Genomic DNA, 22,292 nt, shown 5'->3' with positions numbered 1-22,292 from the left:
TTCAGATATCACTTAGTTTTCCCCTCTCGAATCTGTCTAGTACTCACATTTGCATGCAGACTAGTGATTGGCCGCTCATATGCCTCAATAGACAGCCGTGAACTGATTGGCTCCTGCCAGAAGAGGGCATGGAATCCCTGCGACCAAAAACACACATAAAAGGGAGCGTGGAAAACCGCAGAGGCAGACAAGCACCTACCTACTACAAGAGAACTTTGAGCACTATCAGAGACCTTCTGCTAGAATCTGTGGACAGAAATCTCTGACAATCTACACTCAGTGTGCAATTGCGCAGCTGTTTCTACTGACAGCAACCTCACCAGAAGACAGAAGAGTTTGACTGGTCTTACGTTGTACTAATCTACCTGTCTACTGACAGACTGTCAGTGACTGAGCGGCCAGTTTAAAGACACTTTTAGAAGCATATCGTCATCCAGACAAAAATCATTATCATGTCTCTAGAGGTGAAGGAGAAGACGCAGGTGAGGTTGGTGTTCCTGGGGGCGGCCGGCGTGGGCAAGACGGCCCTGATTCGCCGCTTCCTCCAGGACACCTTCGAGGCCAAGCACCGGCGCACCGTGGAGGAGATGCACAGCAAGGAGTACGACATTGGTGGCTCTAAGGTCACCGTGGAGATCCTGGACACCAGCGGCAGCTACTCCTTCCCTGCCATGCGCAAGCTCTCCATCCAGAACAGCGACGCCTTCGCCCTGGTCTACGCGGTCGACGACGCCGAGTCGCTGGAGGCCGTCAAGAGCCTCCGCGACGAGATCCTGGAGGTCAAGGAGGACAAGTACACCCCGATCGTGGTGGTGGGTAACAAGGCAGACCGAGCAGGAAGCGACCGGCAGGTGGCAGCTGACGACGTACTGTCAACAGTGGAGCTGGACTGGAACAACAGCTACGTGGAGACGTCGGCCAAGGAGAACAACAATGTGATGGAGGTGTTCAGGGAGCTGCTGCAGCAAACCAACCTGTCCAGCCGGCTGAGCCCTGCTCTGAGGCGCCGCAGGGAGACCTTCCCCAAAGGAGACCCCAAGGACTCCCGGCCACCCATGAACAAGACCAACTCCTGCATCATCTCCTAATAGGGCAGGTTGAAGTAGAAAGAGAGGGAAAGGGTGTGGGCTAGTACACCTGTTAAAGTGCTGCTGGACAAGAGGGAGAGGGAAACTTTACTTTGCATGGGCTGAAAAGGTTGAGGTGAGGGACTGCCAGTGTGCTGAAACAGAACAGAACTCCCAAACACTCTTGATTCCACGTCTGCGTCCCTTGTCCAAGCGATGTGTTTGATATGGGAAGAGAATGGGCGACAATGAATGGTTACGACAGAGGACTTGGTCCAACTATTGTAAACCTTGTAAGGTGGGGAGATAAGGGTGAAAAGGTGGCAAAGATGTTCAACTGCTCAGTTGTATACTTAATGTAATGTGTTGCTGCTTATTTGGTTAACAGGCTTCTGCTGTTTCCATTTCGATCAATGTATAGCTTTTGTATTCAATTGATGCTAATTTTGCAAACGTGTGTTTGACATTCACTTGCAATAAGACATTTGACTGTTGCAAACATACAAGAAGAGTATTTATTGACTCAAAAGGAAGGATTTATATGCTGGGGTTTGTGCAAAGTTAATGGTTTGATGTAAAACACCATCTATTCAGTTGGAAATTCACGTGTAGCACAGCATTATTGTTTACAAAAGACTTGCTTGTATTTTTTTTTTAAATAATTGATTTGCGATTTGCTAAGCATGACTTGATTAATGTGTGTAAAAAGTGGTGACATGCAAATGACTACTACATGCAAGTTTTATTTTAAACATGTTTTTATATTCTCACATTTTTTTAAATCCATGATTTCTACATAAAACTGCTTTATCAGTGTTCATTTTACAACAGAATGTTGACCCCATAAAGCTAAATAAATAGTACACAAAAAAAGGCTATGATCTCCTGTAATAACTAACTGCATTATGAATATGAGAGACATATTTGCATTCTCAATAGAGAACGAACAACGCAGACACAAACTGGAGGAGTGAAACGGATGTCACACACATCAGACATCGCACACGTCAATCAAATAGCAACGGTCTATCTATCATCATGGCCCCAACCTGTAGTCTGGTTCAGGTATCAACACATTTCCACAAACAAACTACAAAAACATACTATCAAATCCCACTTACTAGTGAACGTTTGCACTGTAGGATAAGGCCTAGAACAGGGATGGGCAATTTTGATGGGGGTGGGGACTCATCATGAGGGGCCACTGTGGCGCACGGGTCTGCATACCCACATTCATACCCACACATGCAGTCAGAGCAGGCCCTAGCCTTTTGAGGGCCCTAAGCTAAAAAAAAAATTGTGGGGGGTGGGGGAAATTGATCCGCATGCCTACAAAAGAGCTGCCCGTTTCCTATCCCTGGCCTAGGGTATAACTTACCATTACACAAGGGATTTTCCGCTAAAATGTTTAAAGATGACTACGCTGACGTTATCAGGAATACAATTGAATAACATTAAGCTTAAACCTTCATTTCTAACTGTAAAGAATAAGATAGGCTTATAAAAAATGGCAGATATAGCTTACTGTGATTCAGTTCACACAGCCCCACTTCTTGGTCCAGAAAAGGCATCGAACTGAATTGTGCAGGCTGTATTACAGTCCAACATCGCCCTCTAACCACAGTTGTCTTTCACTGCACCCCCTTTCATAAAATATCGATCAACTTTAGAAGCATAAAACTTTGTCTCTCTTTAAATGACTGTATTTAAATCAGTCTTCCTTTGAGACATTGACCGTTGCTCTCACAGACAAAATTTGGCTTAATTAGTTACACCTGCTGTGAGTAGTCTAGGCATGCGCCACAAGCCTCGGTACTGTATGCAAATTGGCATCATCACAAGACAATAGGCTACCTTTCTCAACTGATAAGGTATTTAGCACAATATACTGCACTTGAGTGAGCCCATCTTGGGACCTTTTTACTTTACAAGGCATAAACCTTACAAAGTACTGCATTTCTGTCTTGTTTCAAAAGCCTTACACCATAAATCAAATAGAAGCTCATTGTAATTGTGCATATTAGGAATGTTAAAAACACTGAAAGAAATATGTATGCGGATTTTCCCTATATGTCATGAACACAGACAACAGTCACAGCTTCCAACAGAAGTAAAGTACAACACTGTCTCCACCAATAGCTGTGGTTGGTCCATGTGCTTCCCCCTGTCCCCATCAGATGCATTGTTTCCTGTCTCATACGAGGAAGTGGCCGGTTGAACGTTAGGCCTGTAGTTCCTCTTTCTGTCCAGTTAAAACATTATTCCGTACTCTCCCCCTATTCATTCACAGAATGGACTACTGGAGAAGAGATCTCTATATACACACAGTCGAACAGGTACGTAGGCCTTTGAGACACAATAGTGTTATTCAATGACACACAACTGAGGCATTTTAATTGTTATGCCTAAAATTGGTTCTCATATACAATAATTTTGTCTGTGATGAGTGATTACTAAATGCAGTCGTACAACCTATTGAAATGACTTGGTTTATTTTGTAGAGAATCGAAATACGTTAAAAGTACATAGTGTCCTCAGTTCAGATGGATTGTCCAGTGTCTATAGTTGTCTCTGCCCCTAGACTTGGTCTAAGCTCCTCAGCAGTTATTTCAGAGAATCCTGAGGCGTTTAGAACAAGATCAGGGTCCCGGACTCTTTTTGACGACTACAATGCATCTCAAGTTAAAACATTTGCTATTAAATGCGATGTGTTCTGTGAAGACAGATAAACAAGCTGGTTGAGACAATACACAAATTCTCTTAATATACTGCTTGCACGACATAGTCGGTGCCGTTTGACTCCACATTCTATCCCATAATGAATGGTGGTCTTTCTACTTTTAGCGATATACCGTAGTTGCTATTAATGCTGTATCCTCAGACAACCAGAAGTGAAATTGTGTGATATCACTTGCACACGTGGCAAAAAAATAAATAAAACTATACAAAATATACATGTCCTCACTTCTTTAACAGACTAGTTGCCTAGTTGATCCATGCACTTGCCTCATTGCCATACATTTAAGCCAGTGCCACTTGCTTTCAGGACACGGTTCACATGGAAAACAGACAGGCTTCATTTGAATTTAGAGGAGCCCAGATGTTACACACGCAACCAAAACCAGCGTCAACTTTGAGAGAGACAATGTTTCCATTGAGTCATTGAGTGTGTGGTAGATCATAAAAGACAAGAGAAGTAGGCCTATTGAATAAGCTGGCAGAAAGAGACAACTGACAGAGCTATTCAGCTTGACCCTTCAACATCAGCTCGACAGCCTTATGAACGTTGGATTCCATGGATGGTAAACACTTAGCTGTGTGAGGGAGACAAAGGAGAGGCACGCAATATCTAGGAACCGAACAGGCCAACTCAATGCACCTCTGCAGAACATAGAGCCAGTACTTCACCATTCAGACTATTGTTTGCTCATGACAGACTTCAGCAGAACACAAAGCTTCAAGGGAACGAGAGAGAAGAGATTATCGCTACACGTGAAAGCATGTAAGAGCAGATTTAAGCATTTATTCTCTTCAGAGGCTTAGCCTCATCTACTTCCGTGTGATTAATGGGTTCAGTAAATTCCTTGATGTGCATATTCCCTGTTTGAATCTATGAGCAAATGGAGATCAAATCCCCATGAACGCTGATAGACTGAGGTCCTCGTGATTTGTCTATCATCATTTGCAAAGTGGCAGATTAAATAACCTATTCATGATGTTTTTTTGTGTGCAGAAAATAGACTTGTGTTGCAAGTGTCTATTCTTGTCTGATATCAGTTAAGAGGTATCAGTATCTGTGACTAAAATAGGCATTGCCACTTGTTACAATACTGTGCTCTAGTTCAATGGCTGCGAAGGGCTTTGGGCCATGGGCATGTAACTTCAAGCCAATTCAGTAACCCTTCGAAAAGACTAACCATGTACCAGTCTTGCTTCAATATTGGAGTTCAATTGATCGCAAATACATAATCAAAAAGGCTTAATTAACCAAATGCTATGCTGTAAAAGTTGCATACAATACAAACAATGTGGGATTAAATTAAATGAATCCAAGATATATGTGCAGTTTGTGCTTCATGAGACTCTGCATGGGTGCTGTATTTACCATGCACATAGTATAGCAGAGTACAGTAAAGGACTAGTGGTATGCATGAACAGTAGACATTTATTGAGAATGCAAGATATTTTGTTTTTACATAGGAAGTCAATTAGAATGAAAAGAAACAAGTTCCTATGTAACGGAATTGAACATCCTTGGTCTCATGGTGTGAACACAAGGTGTTTGTGCGTGTAGCTCAGTCATCTACTGTGATGTTACGGAACAGGTAAGCCATGGACTCTCCATTGTGGATGCGTCGGATGGCCTCGGCCAGGATCATACTGACGTCCACTGTCTTGATCTTGGGACACTGGAGCTTCTGGACCTCATGAGGGACTGTATTGGTCACCACTACCTGGGGGGCACAAGGACACAAAATGGAGAGCTAGGTTACAGCAGGCACTATGCTTAAGAACGCAAAGTTGTTTTTTTTGCATATGCATTGCATATTACTGTATTGGGATATCAGTTTGTGAAAGCATAGATTTGTCTTATTTATCCAGCAAATAGACATAATTCCGACCCTTGTGCAGCTTCAAGTATCAGAGCAGCACAGACTACCTACAAAAATTGTCACCTGTGTCAATGTTTGAAAAAACAGCCATTTCAGGCTTAATAAAAGCCTGTGCGAGTACAGCCTGTGTCCTTCCTCTTACCTCATCGATGGCGGATTCCTCTATGAGTCGCGGGGCCTCTGCTGAGAGCAGGCCGTGTGTCGCCATGATATAGATCTTATAGGCCCCCCTCTCTTTCAGAATCTCAGCCGCCGCGACAAAGTCCTCCACGTCATCTATGATGTCATCCTGAGAGAGGGAAACGACAAGGAAGGACTTAGAACAAAATAACCGTTATTAGCATCTAAATAACACACGAGATCTGTATCATACAGTATGTCCAAATACATCTTACATGAGAACTTCCTCAGAACAGTGAGTGTAAAACTTAAATAGTTTATATACAGTTGAAGGCAGAAGTTTGCATGCATTTACGTTGGAGTCATTAACTCCACAAATTTCTTGTTAATTAACAAACTATAGTTTTGGCAAGTCGGTTAGGACATCTACTTTGTGCATGACAAGTAATTTTTTCAACAATTGTTTAGACAGATTATTTCACTGTATCACAATTCCAGTGGGTCAGAAGTTTAAAGGCACAGGCAACTTAGTGTATGTAAACAGCTTGGAAAATTCCAGAAAATGTAGTCATGGCTTTAGAAGCTTCTGATAAATGATGTAAATTGGAGGTGTACCTGTGGATGTATTTCAAGGCCTACCTTCAAACTCAGTGCCTCCTTGCTTGACATCATGGGAAAATCAAAAGACATCAGCCAAGACCTCAGAAAAAAATAGAAGACCTCCACAAGTCTGGTTCATCCTTGGAAGCAATTTCCAAACACCTGAAGGTACCACGTTCATATGTACAAACAATAGTACACAAGTATAAACACCATGGGACCACGCAGCCGTTATATCGCTCAGGAAGGAGACGTGTTCTGTCTCCTAGAGATGAATGGACTTGTGTGAAAAGTGCAAATCAATCCCAGAACAGCACAAAAAACCTTGAAGATGTTGGAGGAAACAGGTACAAAAGTATCTATTTCCACAGTAAAACGAGTCCTATATCGACATAACCTGAAAGGACGCTCCGCAAGGAATAAGCCACTGCTCCAAAACCGCCATAAAAAGCCAGACCACGGTTTACAACTGCACATGGGGACAAAGATTGTACTTTTTGGTGAAATGTCCTCTGGTCTGATGGAACAAAAATATAACTGTTTGGCCATAATGACCATCGTTATGTTTGGAGGAAAAAGAGGGAGGTTTGCAAGCCGAAGAACACCATCCCAACCGTGAAGCACGGCGGTGGCAGCATCATGTTGTGGGGGTGCTTTGCTGCAGGAGGGACTGGTGCACTTCACAAAATAGATGGCATGATGCGAAAGGAAAATTACGTGGATATATTGAAGCAAGATCTCAAGACATCAGTCAGGAAGATAAAGCTTGGTCACAAATGGGTCTTCCAAATGGACAATGACCCCAAGCAAACTTCCAAAGTTGTGGCAAAATGGCTTAAGGACAACAAAGTCATGGTATTGGAGTGGCCATACAAAGCGCTGACGTCAATCCCATAGAAAATCTGTTGGCAGAACTGAAAAAGCATGTGCCGAGCAAGGAGGCCTTCAAACCTGATTCAGTTACACCAGCTCTGTCAGGAGGAATGGGCCAAAATTCACCCAACTTATTGTGGGAAGCTTGTGGAAGGCTACCCGAAACGTTTGGCCCAAGTTAAACAATTTAAAAGGCAATGCTACCAAATACTAATTGAATGCATGTAAACTTCTGACCCATTGGGAATGTGATGAAATAAATAAATCACTATTATTCTGACATTTCTCATTCTTAAAATAAAGTGGTGATGCTAACTGACCTAAGACAGGGATTAAATGTCAGGAATTGTGAAAAACTGAGTTTAAATGTATTCGGCAAAGGTTTATGTAAACGTCCAACTTCAAATGTAATTCTTGCTTATTAAAATAGCTTGGACAATGCAGTTTTTTTTTGTTCCATAGGGGTCAAAGTTAAACATTAACCTCTTTGGGATGATGCGAATTTTCGCAGCTTTTTGTTAAAAATCGCGCAACATTTCAGCGCCCTGCTACTCATTCCAGGAATATAGTATATGCATATGATTAGTATGTGTGGATAGAAAACACTCAGACGTTTCTAAAACTGTTTAAATCACGGCTGTGACTATAACAGAACGTCTGTTTCATCGAAAAGCGCAGGAAAATCTGATCACTGGAGATGGAAAAAAATATCCATGCGCCACTCCCATGAATTGTTAAAGGTGAACCGTAATATATGGGGCCGAGCTTGCAGTACCTACAGCTTCCACAGGATGTATAGAGTCTCCTCATTTGAATCTGAATTGATTCTTGGTAGATCCGACCAAAGGGAACCGATTCTCTCCGACCACCGACCCGAGGCATTGTCTGTATTTTTTCCGGGACATTTTTCCACACGGCAGGCTATCGAATTTACATCGCCCACTGATGATTTTTATAGCTTATTGACGTGTAGTAATACCTAAAGTTGCATTAGAAAGGTATTTCGAAGTGTTTTGTGAAAGTTTATCGTCGACTTTTTAACTTTTAAAAAATGACGTTACGTTATGAAACGCTATTTTTTTCCGTTTATCACACAGTCTTCATAGATCGATATCTAGGCTATATATGGACCGATTTAATCCAAAAAAAGACCCAGTATTGATTATGGGACATCAAGGAGTGCCAAGAAAGAAGATGGTCAAAGGTAATGAATGTTTTATATTTTATTGTGCGGTTTGTGTAGCGCCGACTACGCTAATTATTTTTGTTTACATCCTCTACGGGTCTTTTGGGGTGTTACATGCTATCAGATAATAGCTTCTCATGCTTTCGCCGAAAAGCATTTTACAAATCTGACTCGGTGGCTAGATTCACAACGAGTGTAGCTTTAATTCAATACCTTGCTTGTGTGTTTTCATGAAAGTTTGAATTTTAACGAAAAACGATCAGTGACGCTCTAAAATATCCGCTGATTTGATCCCCACAAGGGAACATCCTCCCAAGAGACGATAGAATCCTTACAACAATGATAGCGATGCGACCTCCCACATCTCCCACAACAGTGATAGGCGGTTTCTCCTTGGCCATCATTACTGAAAGAGAAAAGGAGAGAGGTTGATCATTACTTTCAAACCAGTGGTGCAGAGGAAATCAGGGGGAAAAAAATGATTCAAATTATTGGGATGAGGAGAACAAGGAAGAAGGGATCAAGTCCAACACCTGCAAAGACCATGCAAGACAGCTCTACCTCAATGTCCACAGACTGCTACAAGCGCTACAGAATAATCCTGAAAACTCTCATTTTGACAGAAGGGACAACAAAGTGAAATGATTTTGGCCACTGTAAGTATGGAGCAGCTTCAGGCATATTGGGATGGTAGCAACACATGGCTCACGAGTATAGAGCTGTCTTCCATTCCACAAATCAAACATCCGGTTTGGGATTTAGGGATCCACACAGCAACCCCATGCCATGCCAAATCACAACCAACTTCAAACCAGCGTCCTCATAGTCAGTCCAGAGGCGTGTATTTAAAAACATTTTTTAATATTTTTTTTAAGGCTTCAGGGAGAGGGGTGAGTTTTTAAATAAACAAGAATCATACCGTTGCTGAAAAATTCTAAACTAGGAATTGATCAAGAAAAAGGATGCAGGGGAACACAACCAAGCTTTTCATCATGCCTCACTGGGCCTCGGAGGTGCTTGTAATGTTTCCTTCATCTCCATTAGGAGTTATAGAGACATAGTTAAATTGCCCAAATGGCATAACGTTTATGGGGAAATGATTGGCTCCATAAAATGTATGCCAATCACCAACCTGGCAGTGGAATACAGTAGGTGCCCTCTGGTAAGACATTTGCAGTAGCAGCCCTTTTGTTGGTTGCTTTGAAGGGGTCAAAGGTCAGATAAATGCTACATTTGAGGATGAGGCATGTTGAAGGGAATGTTGACAAGCCACACGTTTTCAGACGGGTATTAATTGTTGTGCAACTCCAAAGTATACATGGGAAGAGGCATGAATGCATCCAGCAGATTCTTATTGCTATCGGTAGGGTTGAATGCAATGATTTTATTATTAGAATTTTGGAAGTTCACAGTTAATTGTGTATTAGACCTAAAGGCATGCAAATGTCAAAAATGTATCAAGTGAGGAATACCGTACAATGTAAACTTGGGATTCTCTCAAAGACCTTGACACCAATTTGGAGGTGAAGAAATCTGCTGTTTTACAGATATCTTGTTTCAATAATCATACCAAATTTGGTGACAGCCAACAGTCTAAACCAGGAGGGGTCTTCGGGCTTCACTGAGGTCCGGAAGGCCGCACTTAAAATTGACTACATTTCCTCACCGTCCAAATTAAAAAAATTACATAAATAGTCCTCTATCCATTGCTTTTGGAATTTCCGATGCTCCCACGACTGTCTGGCTTTCGTTTCGATGACTGCTAGCAGGCTGAGTAAAAAGTGAAGAGACTATAATTGTAGGACCATTATCATCTCTACACAGTTCAGATGTGGTTTTAGTCATTTCAATGTCGACTGAGCGTTTCCCCTGACTGTTTGTTTTTGTTTTAACTCAAACCCCCACATATGTTTGACCCCCCCGCCCTCGGTCTAAACACTTAACTGAGATCTTCACAAAGGGGAATTTAGAAGGTCAGTGCTGCTAGAAATGGAAACTCCCTCAGTAGACATCAACATTACATGCAGGCAGGTATAAAAGATCAGATAGTATTGCAGGATAGGAGGTTAGAGGAAGAGAGAGTGGAGCGTTACGGTCATACTTGGGAGCTCTATGCCTGGGAATGAAGCCTGGTGCCTCCCTGTGTCTTCAAAAGATAAATGGTATACGTCAACACTGTCATATACAGAGAGTATATAATAGACAGACAGAGGCAGCATACAGACAATTCCAGAACTGAAGACAAGCCTTCTGGTCCTATTTATCCAAGGAACGCAATAAAATAAGTTTAATATAAAGAATAACACAGGGGGAAAAAAGCGAAGATTAAAAGTGTCACTTTGCTCCGTATCTGAATTTAGCTGCTGTTTTGATAATGTCCGTACCCTGTTCCTGTATAAAGGAGGGGAGAAACGGAGAGGAGTATGAGAGAAATACATACAGCCGCTGTATGAAAGGAGGATGAAGAAAGAAAAGAGGGTGAGAAGAGAAATCCAGAGGCTGTGTGGAGGAGAGGAACGAGGAGGAGGTTAGAGGGGAATGGATGCCTGTTATTGCCTGCAGTATTTCACAGGCATCTGCAGTAGTGTCAGGCTGCTGAGAAGGAGTGCTTTGTTGCTGAACCAACACATACTACAGCTGAAAACTCCAGTTGTCCACTGTCAGCATGAGGACAATGTGTGGAGGTTCTCTTTGCTACTGGTGCCTTAGGGCATTTCAGGGCTGGATATTTTTACAGCATTTCTGTGACAATTGGATTTTTAAAAAAATAACTTGCTATGGGTTGTTATTCGGACAGATTACCACTTTTCCAGTCCATAAATGCAAAATATAGTTTGTTCTCTTTTCTGTAAATACTGTTCCATTAGATCTCTGTAAAGCCTCCGTTTGACCCAACGCCATGTTTTACAGTGACTCTACAATGGATAGGATCAGAGTCTAGGTGTATGTCCGTTCACAAGTGTATGCATGCTACATGGGAGGCCCATCCCAGTGCCGTCTACTCCCATAAGCAGTGAGGATTTAATCCTGCTGTTCAGACTCATTACGTCTCTATGGATTCCTCAGATAGACAGCAGTCAGGGCTCAACTCATCCTGTTCTGTGACAGTGGTTACATACCACTGTCTGTTGATTATATACGAGAGCAACGCAACAGTGATTTTTGTGTGTTATGGTCAAAGGCAGGGGTATTTTCTAGTGTGCGAGTCTGGGGGGGGGGGTGTCTTACATGGCAGCTCCAGACCAGGGTGACCAGAGGTGGTGCGTCCTGAAGACATTGGAGGGGGTGAGTGTCTTCCGTCGGCCATGTCAGACTCTGAACACTGGGCCTCCCCGTGCATCACTGCCAGGCCCAGCCGCAGCCGCTCGGCATAGGATTGAGCCCTGGAACACACACACAAAAAGGAATTAAATACATACAGAGCAAACACAGTTACCCACAAATCTGCAGCCACAAACACTTCACATCATTCACTATCCATCTTGCTGGAAAACTCCCAACCTTTATGTTACCTCTTGGCCGCTGAAGGAGACTTTGCAACGATAATGGCATTTCTGTAGTCTGGAATCTAGAAACAAATAAACATTATCCAACATGATTTCACAGTTCAACACCACATTAAAACTAAACTTTAGTCAACAAATGCATGATATAATGATTGAAATGATACACGTGACTGGAGGATTCTGGGTAATGTAGTCTTACTTCCTCCTGGATGTACTGTAGCAGGAAGGGCGAGGCACGCAGGTTATCAACAGGGAAACTGAAGAAGCCCTGGATCTCCTTCTGGTGTAGGTCCATGGTGATGATGTGAGTCAGCCCTGTGATAACACCAGTGGGTCAAGCCAGTGGTCTAGAATACTTAAGGGGGGTGTACTTTACTATTTATATTTGACAACTTTTACTTCACTACACTACATTCCTAAATAAAATGCTGTACTTTTTACTCCATACATTTTCCCTGACACCCAAAAGTACTCGTTACATTTTGAACGCTTAGCAGGATAGGAAAATGTTCCAATTCACGCAAATATCAAGAGAACATCCCTATTCATCCCTTCTGCCTGTGATCTGGCAGACTCAATAAACATAAATGCTTTGCTTGTAAATGATGCATGTTGTCGCGTGACCCTGGTTATCCTTACATAATAATAAACTATTCAATCGTGCTGTCTGGTTTGCTTAATAAGCCATTTGAAATGATTTATACTTTTGCAATTAAATTTACTTTTGATAGCTAAGTATATTTATAACCAAATACTTTTACTCAAGTAATATTTTACTGGGTGACTTCCACTTGAGTAATTTCCTATTAAAAAGGTATCTTTACTTTTACTCAAGTATGACAATTGGGTACTTTATCCACCACTGGGTCAAGCAACACCCCGGCTAGACTGGGTTGCGTAGGTCCGTGTGCGAACTATAATTTTGTCCATCCCCACCCGACATGTGTGAAAACCAAGTGTGAATCAATTCTATTAATGTCGGGGCAGATCGAAACACAAACATTCAGACATGTATCTAGCCAGCTGTTGCCAGCTAGTTGGCCTGGGAGATGAACATTGGATTGTTATTTAACCGGACATGCATATGGTCCTCTTTTTAGATGTTAGACTCCGGGTTATACAAAACTGTGTTTCTCTACTCTGACGATTAATCCACAGATCAAAGATAACCAACTGTTTCCCTTTTATTATCCTCTCCTCGTTAGTCTTTCAAGTCCCCACGTGGGTTTGTAAACTTGTGAGGACCAAACCAAGTTCTATTCTGGCGTTCGGCGCTCGTTGACGCACAAGTGCAATGTGGATGAAATGATTGAATAACATGCATGTGTACATTTGAGGACTTTTTTTTTTGCTGAGTTTATATGTCAACATAGCTCAAGCAATAGGAAGCGCTCTCGTCCATTTATATGCAGACGATAGTCTTATTCTCAGCTGGCCCCTCGCCAGATTGTGTGTTAAACGCTCTACAACAAAGCTTTCTTAGTGTCCAACAAGCTTTCACTACCTTTAACCTTTTTCTGAACACCTCCAAAACAAAAGGTCATGTGGTTTGGTAATAACAATGCCCCTCCCCACGCGGTGTGATTGCTACCTCTGAGGATTTAGAGCTCGAGGTAGTCACCTCATACAAGTACTTAGGAGTATAGGTAGATGGTACACATCAAAGCTGGAGGCTATCGTAGTCGCTCCTCCTTCACCCCAGCTGCCAAACTAACCCTGATTCAGATGACCATGCTACCCATGCTAGACTACGGAGATGTAATTTATAGATCGGCAGGAAAGGGTGCTCTCGAGCGGCTAGATGTTCTTTACCATTCGGCCATCAGATTTGCCACCAATGTTCCTTATAGGACACATCACTGCACTCTATAAACTGGTCATCTCTGTATACCCGTCGCAAAACCCACTGGTTGAGCCCTATTTATAAAAACACTCTTAGGCCTCACTCCCTCCTGAGATACCTCCTGCAGCCCTCATCCTCCACATACAACACCCGTTCTGTCAGTCACATTCTGCTAAAGGCCCCCATGCAAACACATCCCTGGGTTGCTCCTCTTTTCAGTTCGCTGCCGCTAGCGACTGTAACGAGCTGCAAAAAACTGGACCGTTTTCTCTCCATTCAAAGAGTCAATCATGGACACTCTTACTGACAGTTGTGGCTGCTTCGCATGATGTATTGTTGTCTCTACCTGCTTGCTGTGCCCAATAATGTTTGTACCATGTTTTGTGCTGCTACCATGTTGCTCTGCTGCTATGTTGTTGTCATGTTGTGTTGCTGCCATGCTGTGTGTTTTGTCCTACATTTTATTTTTTAATCCCAGCCCCCGTAGGAGGCCTTTTCGTAGGCCGTCAAAGTAAATAAGAATTTGTTCTTAACAGACTTGCCTAGTTCAATTAAAGGTTGAATAAAAAAAGTACAAATTTTCAAAACGTACAATATGTTCAGAATTTCCAAAACGTACTATAAGTTACAAATTCGCAAAACGTATGATCAGGTTAAGGTTAGCTAAAAGGGTTAAGGTTAGTGTTAGCTAACATGCTAAGTAGTCGAAAAGTAGCTTAAATGCTGAAGTTATCCGTGATGAAATTCAAACTCGCAACCTTTGGGTTGCTAGACGGTCGCCTTATAAGCCCACCCACCCGACTTCAAATTTTAGCCTGAGACCATCTGTCTTATGTAAGCATACGTAACATATCATTCCATTTCCGTGTCCAGGATTTACATTTCCTGCTACGTCTAATAGATCATCAAGGACAACAACCACCCGAGCCACTGCCTGTTCACCCAGAAGGCGAGGTCAGTACAGCTGCATCAAAGCAGGGACCGAGAGACTGAAAAACAGCTTCTATCTCAAGGCCATCAGACTGTTAAATAGCCATCACGAGCACATTAGAGGTTGCTGCCTAAATAAATATACTTGAAATCATTGGCCACCAATAATTGGAATATTAGTTACTTTAATAATGTTTACATATTTTGCATTACTCTTCTCATATGTATATACTGTATCTTAGTCTAAGCAGCTCTGACATTGTTCGTCCATATATTTATATATTCGTAATTCCATTCCTTTACTCATTTGTGGGTATTGTGATATTGTTAAGATTTACTTGTTAGATATTACTGCACTGCTGGAGCTAGAAACACAAGCATTTTGCTACACCCGCAATAACATCTGCTAAACACATGTGACCAATCCAATTTGATTTGAGACCAGGCTGAGTTACCTCACAGTATGTGGTAAAGCATTTTTTTTCTTCTCATAATAACTGTGTATAACTCCTACCAAATTATCCATTTGTGTACAACTTATCTTAGCAGAGTTTTAACCATCTTCCTACAACATTGTAATAATTTACGCAACAAAAATGATTGGTATCACAACAACGAGAAAATACAGTAGCCATATAGTAACATACCGGCTTTAGCGAGCATGGAGGCCAGCAGCTTGCAGACAATGGAGCCCCTCTTCCTCATCTTGCACTGCTTGCTGTAAGGGAAGTAGGGGATGACCCCAATGATGTTCTTGGCACAGTTAGTCTTGAGAGCGTAGGCCATGACCAGCAGCTCCATGATGGCCGTGTTCACGTCTCTGGGTAGGACAAAATAACCATTCAAAAAGGCAAAGGAGACAAATGGATAGAGGTAAGATAAGATCGAGTCAAGAGTAGTTATTGTAGATATTTCAGTAAACTGTTGAATAAAACTCTTGTGTTATGGTTTTAAATTTGCATGTAGTAGTAAGTGACGTGGTATAGAATTCAAGATGTCGGCACGTCTCAAGACCACATTAGCCCACAGAACGTTCGCTCTAGGAGTTAAACACTAGTCTTTCTTGACACACATTCACTACACATTTGAGTATGACGCTAGTCAGTATCCTACAATGTTAACTTACTACTTACTTGAGCGCCACACGAACAACCGTTCCCTAAACCCTGAAGTATAACCTTGAAAGCTACGGGGCATTTCTAAATAATTAAGCCTCGAGATCAGCCAGTTCATGAGAGAAGCAGAGGCAAACTTTGTTGGGGACTTGATGCACTGTTACTAACTATAATTAGTAGCTTAACTAATACAAAAAGAGTGCAATGCGGTAGTGCCAGAGTAGATTTGGCCTAGGCAGCATCCTGAAACAGCAGCGCCAACCACAATCTTTAAAGGGTAACAACTGCAATTTCACCCTTTGCCCAACCCTACATATGTTCTAAAAATGCATTCAGGCTAGAAGTTGTGTGTGTGTGTGTGTGTGTGTGGGGGGGGAATTACTCATATATTCATTTTGGGGGTGGGTAAACAGTAGTCACCCAGTTCCTGACATCTATTGCCACTTGCGGTTTACGATAGAATCCCCCTTGGGATGCAAAAAAATATCGATTTTAAATGTGGACTCACATTTATTGCAGGATTGTGTTGGGGGAAAAATGCAATCGTCACCTTGAAAATTAAGATTAGGGGCTCAATTCAATCCAACCTGTATTGCATTATTTACGCAGTAGCTCTTTTTCCCAATGGTCAAATTAACTCACAGATTGGTTTTGGGTACCAGGGCCGGCCCGCTCATAGGATTAGGTGGCCGCCTATGGTGGCAGATTGACTAGAGCGCTATTTTCTGAGCTAAATTGACCAAGATTCACCTCCAACATCAGTAATTCTACCCAAAAACAATGACAATTTCTCTCAACCTGTGGCATTTGGGCTTTTAAAGTGAGTGCTGATGCTGCCCTATGATAAGCAGTGCAAACTTTGTCAAAAGCAGGGAAACAAAATATTTCTCTTGTCCATTCCAAGTGCACCTCTCCGGGGCGCTGTTGGAGAGAGACAGCGCTGCGGCGTTCCACCAACATACCATCAAAAGAAATTACATAAATCATGTAGCATATGGTAGAGAGAGTATGTGGCCTTTTCTGCAGCCTACAGGCTGGAGATAAAATGTATAACAACGTAATGAGACGGACACTTTTTAAAATGTATTTTTACATCATACAGGTTTCTCCAATCAAACAGCCTAACCTAAACGGCGTTCCAATCAAACAGCCTAACCTAAACGGCGTTCCAATCAAATAGCCTAACCTAAACGGTGTTCCAATCAAATAAAGAATGTGCTGACATTATCAAACATATCCTAATGACAGGACAGGTCAAAGTAAAATAGACAGCCAGGCTCCTCAGAATTGCTGTCCAGGACATTCATCCCGTGGGATACATTTCATGATCAGTGGTTTCAAGTTTGTATACGTACATTTTTTACAAGCTGATATTAGTGAAAAAGAATATCCTCTATTTCCCGCTGTGTAAACACATTGCAATTAGGCTCAGGATAACTCCTACTGATAAAATTGGATAGGTGATACAGCTTAAATAGCCAAATTGATTTGTCACAGGAATCAGGACTAATAAAGCCAATGCAACGGTCTGTTTTACAAATGATGGGCCTACACCATTGTGGGCTGACATGGTAGGCTGCACCCCAGTAAGCACGGACCGACACAGGCTTTTGGACGTCTTTGTGTTTTACCAATGGTAGGCCTACCACACAGATGGGCATTCATAAAATTACATTTTAGACAACACTGTAGGCCAGGGATGATTCGTGTCACACTTTTGCCCTAGATAACACATCTGACACCAATAATCAACTAATCATTATCTTCAGTTTAGAATGAAATTCATTTCAGCAGCTGTGTTGACTAGGGATGTGGAAAAAGTTGACTCCCCTCCCACCCCCAAGAACTGGAGTTCCCCATCCCTGCAGTAGGCTATACCTCAGTAAGCACAGACCGATGCTGATGCCTTTTGGACATTTTTTTGTCCGGTCTGGATCAGCCTTTATTTGGAACAGACAGACATCTATGAATTACATCTTGTCAACTTTCATTCAGAACCGAAAACGAACATCATTTCAACGTCCGGAATAGATGTATTTTACCTTTCATTCAGAACCTAAATTGAACGTCTTTCCAGCATATTTTTGCTTACTGGGACGGCAATTTTTTGGTCTAGCCTAAGTGTGCAGAACCGGCGAGTAAAACCCTACAACTACTACCAGGAATAAATATTGTAAATTAAAGGTTTAAAATAAAAATGTTTCTCTTGCTCATGTGGGATTAGAACTCCAAACCATTGAACTATGAGCCACAAATTAGTCATAGCAGTTGGGAGAAAATATGAGTTGACATGGCCACCATTGTCACCCATTTCTCATATGATGGATATACCTACAAATATAAAATGTAGAATCTTCATAGCCCCCGTTTTTATTCTTCGTAAAAGCACATAAGTGTATGAAACGGTAATCAAAAACATTGAATTTGGTCATATGTGGAAATGTGCCTTACTGCCTTTTGAATTTTGTGTAACGTCAGTAGTTTAGTCAAGGAAGCCTCATGCAAAATATATTGGCACACTCCACTTACCAAGACCAATGTAAAAAAGGAGAGTCCTGTCACCTGCTTTAATAGTGAGCCTTGAGGTGGTACCAACCAGCACATCTAGAAGGGAGTGGATTTCATACCAAACACCACCCTTGAGAAGCTGAAGAGGCACCCTCTCAAGGTGCCTTCTTTACATTATGACTTCAAATGGTTGAATTTAACAGCTAGGGACAAAAAGAGTTAGATTTACTACTAAAATACCTAAACATATCCCTTCTGCAATGAACTGTCAAAATGAAGACCAGAATTGATGTGTTTCACTATAAATAAGCCAAAAACATCTAGTTTTCAATTAAAATAAATAAAAAGTTCAGGAAAGTTACTCTTTACAGGTCAGTGCCCCCTAGCTGGCTGTTAATATTGCTCTCTCACTTCACCCGGCAGCTCCTGCCAACCAATGAATGACATAACCACTGGATGAAAAGATGTTGGTAGAGACAAGAGACCCACTGGGGTACTTCTGACTGATCAGCAATGTCTGCCTAATTTCACAAGGGAATACATTTACTTTCCTCTCATCTAGTTTCTAATGATCCATTTGGTTCTGTGGCGATACTGCATATCCCACCAACTAGAATATACACACTCATTTCAGATGGTGTAAATTAAAATGATACCCGGATCCTCTCACCTTGGAATGGTCTGAATGATAAAGATGTCTTGACCACGAACAGACTCTTTCACATCCACCCTAGTTTCTGTAAATAAAAAAAACAAAGCAAATCAGTTTCAGGAGCAAGTAACCCAGCATACAGTATGCCGACCATCATCTACGGTGCATTCGGAAGGTATTCAGACCCCTTGATTTTTTCATGGTACAGCCTTATTCTGAAATTGATTAAATAAAAAGGTTTCTTCAATCTACACCCCATAATGATAAAAGTAAAAACAGTTTTTTTTATTTTTATTGCACAGTTATATAAAAATATTATTATTATTACTAACATAAGTATTCAGACCCTTTGCTATGAGACTCGAAATTGAGCTCAGGTGCATCCTGTTCCCAATGATCATCCTTGAGATGTTTCTACAACATGGTTGAAAAATTTGGAAATACACACACCTGTCTAGATAAGGACCCACAGTTGAGAGTTTATGTCAGAGCGAAAACCAAGTCATGAGGTCGAAGGAATTGTCCGTAGAGCCCCGAGACAGGATTGTGTCAAGGCACAGATCTGGGGAAAGGTACCAAAAATATGTTGGCAGCATTGAAGGTCCCCAAGAACACAGTGGCTTCCTTCATTCTTAAATGAAAGAAGTTTGGGAACCACCAAGACTTCCTAGAGCTGGCCGCCCCTGGTCAGGGAGGTGACCAGGAACCTGATGGTCTCTCCGACAGAGCTCCAGAAGGAGGACCATCTCTACAGAGGAAGAGCCTTTATGGTAGAGTGGCCAGACGGAAGCGACTCCTCAGTAAAATGCACGTTAAAAGGCACCTAGACTTTCAGACTATGAGAAACAAGATTCTTTGGTATGATGAAACCAAGATTGATCTTTGGCCAGAATGCCAAGCAACTCGTCTGGAGGACGGTAAAATCATGGTGGTGGCAGCATCATACTGTGGGGATGTTTTTCAGCAGCAGGGACAGGATTGAGGGAAAGATGCACTGACCAAAGTAGAGAAAGATCCTTGATGAAAACCTGCTCCAGAGTGCTCTGGACATCGACCCTAAGCGGGGGCGGAAGTGTAGCCTAGAGGTTAGAGTGTTGGACTAGTAACCGGAAGGTTGCAAGTTCAAACCCCTGAGCTGACAAGGTAAAACTCTTGTCGTTCTGCCCCTGAACAGGCAGTTAACCCACTGTTCCTAGGCAGTCATTGAACATAAGAATTTGTTCTTAACTGACTTGCCTAGTTAAATAAAGGTTTTAAAAAATGTTTAAACACAGCCAAGACAACGCAAGAGTGGCTTTGGGACAAGCCTCTGAAAGTCATTGAGCCAGAGCCCGGACTTAAACCCGATCGAACATCTCTGGAGAGACCTGGAAATAACTGTGCAGCGACGCTCCCCATCCAATCTGACAGAGCTTGAGCCGATCTGCAGAGAAATATGAAAGGAACACCAAATACAGGTGTACCAAGCTTGTAGCATCATACCCAAGAACACTTGAGGCTGTAATCGCTGCCAAAGCTGCTTCAACAAACTACTGAGTAAAGGGACATAACGTGATAGTTTTTATTTTTAATACATTTGCAAAAATATCTAAACCTGTTTTTGCTTTGTCATTGTGGTATTGTGTATGGATTGATGAAAGAAAACCATTTAATACATTTTAGAATAGGGCTGTGGAAAAGGTCAGGGGTCTGAATACTTTCCAAATGCACTGTATACCAGGGACATTTAACTCTTACACTGAGGTCCAGAGCCTGCTGGTTCTCTGTTCTACCTGATAATTACTTGCACACCTAGTGTCCCAGTACTAAATCAGTCCCTGATTAAAGGGGAACAATGAAAAGATGCAGTGGAACTGGCTTCGAGGTCCAGATTTGAGTTTGAGGGATCTATACTATAGTGCTATAAGTAAGCCTGTAGATTTTATATACACTGAGTGTACAAAACATTAAAGGACATCTGCTCTTTCCATGACAGACTGACCAGATGAAATCTATGATCCCTTATTGTTGTCAGTTGTTAAATCCACTTCAAAATCAGTGTAGATGAAGGGGAAGAGACAAGGGTTAAAACCCTTCTTTACCTAAGACAATTGAGAGATGGATTGTGTATGTGCGCCATTCAGAGGGTGAATGAGCAAGAAAATATTTAAGTGCCTTTGAACAGTGTATGGTAGCAGGTGCACCGGTTTGTCAAGAACTACAACGTTGCTGGGTTTCACACTCAAGAGCTTCCCTGTGCGTCAAGAATGGTCCACCACCCAAAGAAAATCCAGTCAACTTGACATTGGAATCAACATGGGCCAGCATCCCTGTGGAACGCTTTTGACCCCTTGTAGAGTCCATGCCCCACGAATTGAGGCTGTTCTGAGGGCAAAAGTGTGTGGGTGGGTGCAACTCAATGTGACTTGTCAGGAAAACTCCTGTCACTACTTTCACATGAGAGGTATTTGAACGTAAACATATTTTTTAAATCAAAATGCTTATTTTTGGAATGTGAACTCTCAAGTGCCTTAATAACAAAATTGTATGCCATCTGTAAATACAAATAAAATAGTTAAATTACGAGCCTAGTTGATTTAGCCATGGATAAAGACAGGAACCTTTCCGCTAGCCATGAAAATAATTTTAATTGCAAGTTAAAGCGTACTGCTAGCTAGCTAATGTTAGCTGGCTGTCTCGGTAGCTAACATTACATGTATGATCTGTGTAATGTTATTCATCTCAGAGCCATTTGCATTGCTAGCTATAGCCCATTGTTAGCTAGCTAAGTAACATTGAACCTAGTTGGTTAGCTTTAGCTACTTGTAGATTCATAAAGGACAGTAAAGTTATGAGTTGGGATTATGGTTCTTTGTTTAGCTAGCCACGTCTAAAAAAAATTAAATCTTTTTTTAAGACTCCACTATACAGTAACCTTTCACTGTCCCGTTTACACCTTTATATCCTATGCATGTGACAAATAAACTTTTATTTTATTTGATATAGTGCATGGATACGAGAGACGGTAAAGTTAAGAACAACATGACCTGCAACAAAGACAAATTAGGATATAACGTTAGGCCAACGAGACAGTGTCAAAGTTCTAAAATGATTTTATTTAGTCACAATCACAACCTTAAGATATTTTCTGTAATTAGCTTGCCATTAACTTGTAAATAATGATATTGTTGTGAGTTTATTTTCCTATAATAATGAATACAAATTAGCTAAATTAATATGTTGTCAGCTCTATGATATGGTCATTATTTGAACTGGCAAGCCAGCTAAAAAGCTAGAAAC

The 22,292-nt window shown here is 41.7% G+C and overlaps 2 protein-coding genes across 5 annotated transcripts in view; one reads left to right on the top strand and one right to left on the bottom strand.

The window, feature by feature from the left end:
• The first annotated feature begins 174 nt into the window (after positions 1-174).
• On the top strand, positions 175-1,943 carry LOC112245834 (GTP-binding protein Rhes-like). Its single transcript, XM_042302517.1, has one exon. It carries the CDS (start codon positions 453-455, stop codon positions 1,086-1,088), a length of 636 nt encoding a protein of 211 aa, XP_042158451.1. The 5' UTR covers positions 175-452; the 3' UTR covers positions 1,089-1,943.
• A 3,271-nt stretch (positions 1,944-5,214) lies between these two features.
• Positions 5,215-22,292, bottom strand: part of LOC112245831 (phosphoribosyl pyrophosphate synthase-associated protein 1-like) — a 26,845-nt gene continuing 9,767 nt past the window's right edge. For 2 of the 4 annotated variants that reach the window (XM_024414000.2, XM_024413999.2), the window contains 9 exons: positions 19,032-19,098; positions 15,386-15,558; positions 12,165-12,280; positions 11,972-12,027; positions 11,688-11,842; positions 10,561-10,605; positions 8,795-8,865; positions 5,823-5,969; positions 5,215-5,521 (listed from right to left, as the gene is read on the bottom strand). In XM_024414000.2, the coding sequence (XP_024269768.2) occupies positions 5,363-5,521; positions 5,823-5,969; positions 8,795-8,865; positions 10,561-10,605; positions 11,688-11,842; positions 11,972-12,027; positions 12,165-12,280; positions 15,386-15,558; positions 19,032-19,098 (989 nt within the window). In that variant the 3' untranslated portion in view covers positions 5,215-5,362. Of the gene's footprint in view, positions 5,522-5,822; positions 5,970-8,794; positions 8,866-10,560; positions 10,606-11,687; positions 11,843-11,971; positions 12,028-12,164; positions 12,281-15,385; positions 15,559-18,415; positions 18,440-19,031; positions 19,099-22,292 lie in introns of those variants that run through there. The other 2 variants (XM_024414002.2, XM_024414001.2) reach the window with 2 other exon arrangements.

Source organism: Oncorhynchus tshawytscha, linkage group LG02, assembly GCF_018296145.1.
Source record: "Oncorhynchus tshawytscha isolate Ot180627B linkage group LG02, Otsh_v2.0, whole genome shotgun sequence".
Classification (NCBI taxonomy): Eukaryota; Metazoa; Chordata; class Actinopteri; order Salmoniformes; family Salmonidae; genus Oncorhynchus; species Oncorhynchus tshawytscha.
Note: the sequence above shows the minus strand (reverse complement) of the source record. Positions and strands in the feature narration are given on the sequence as shown.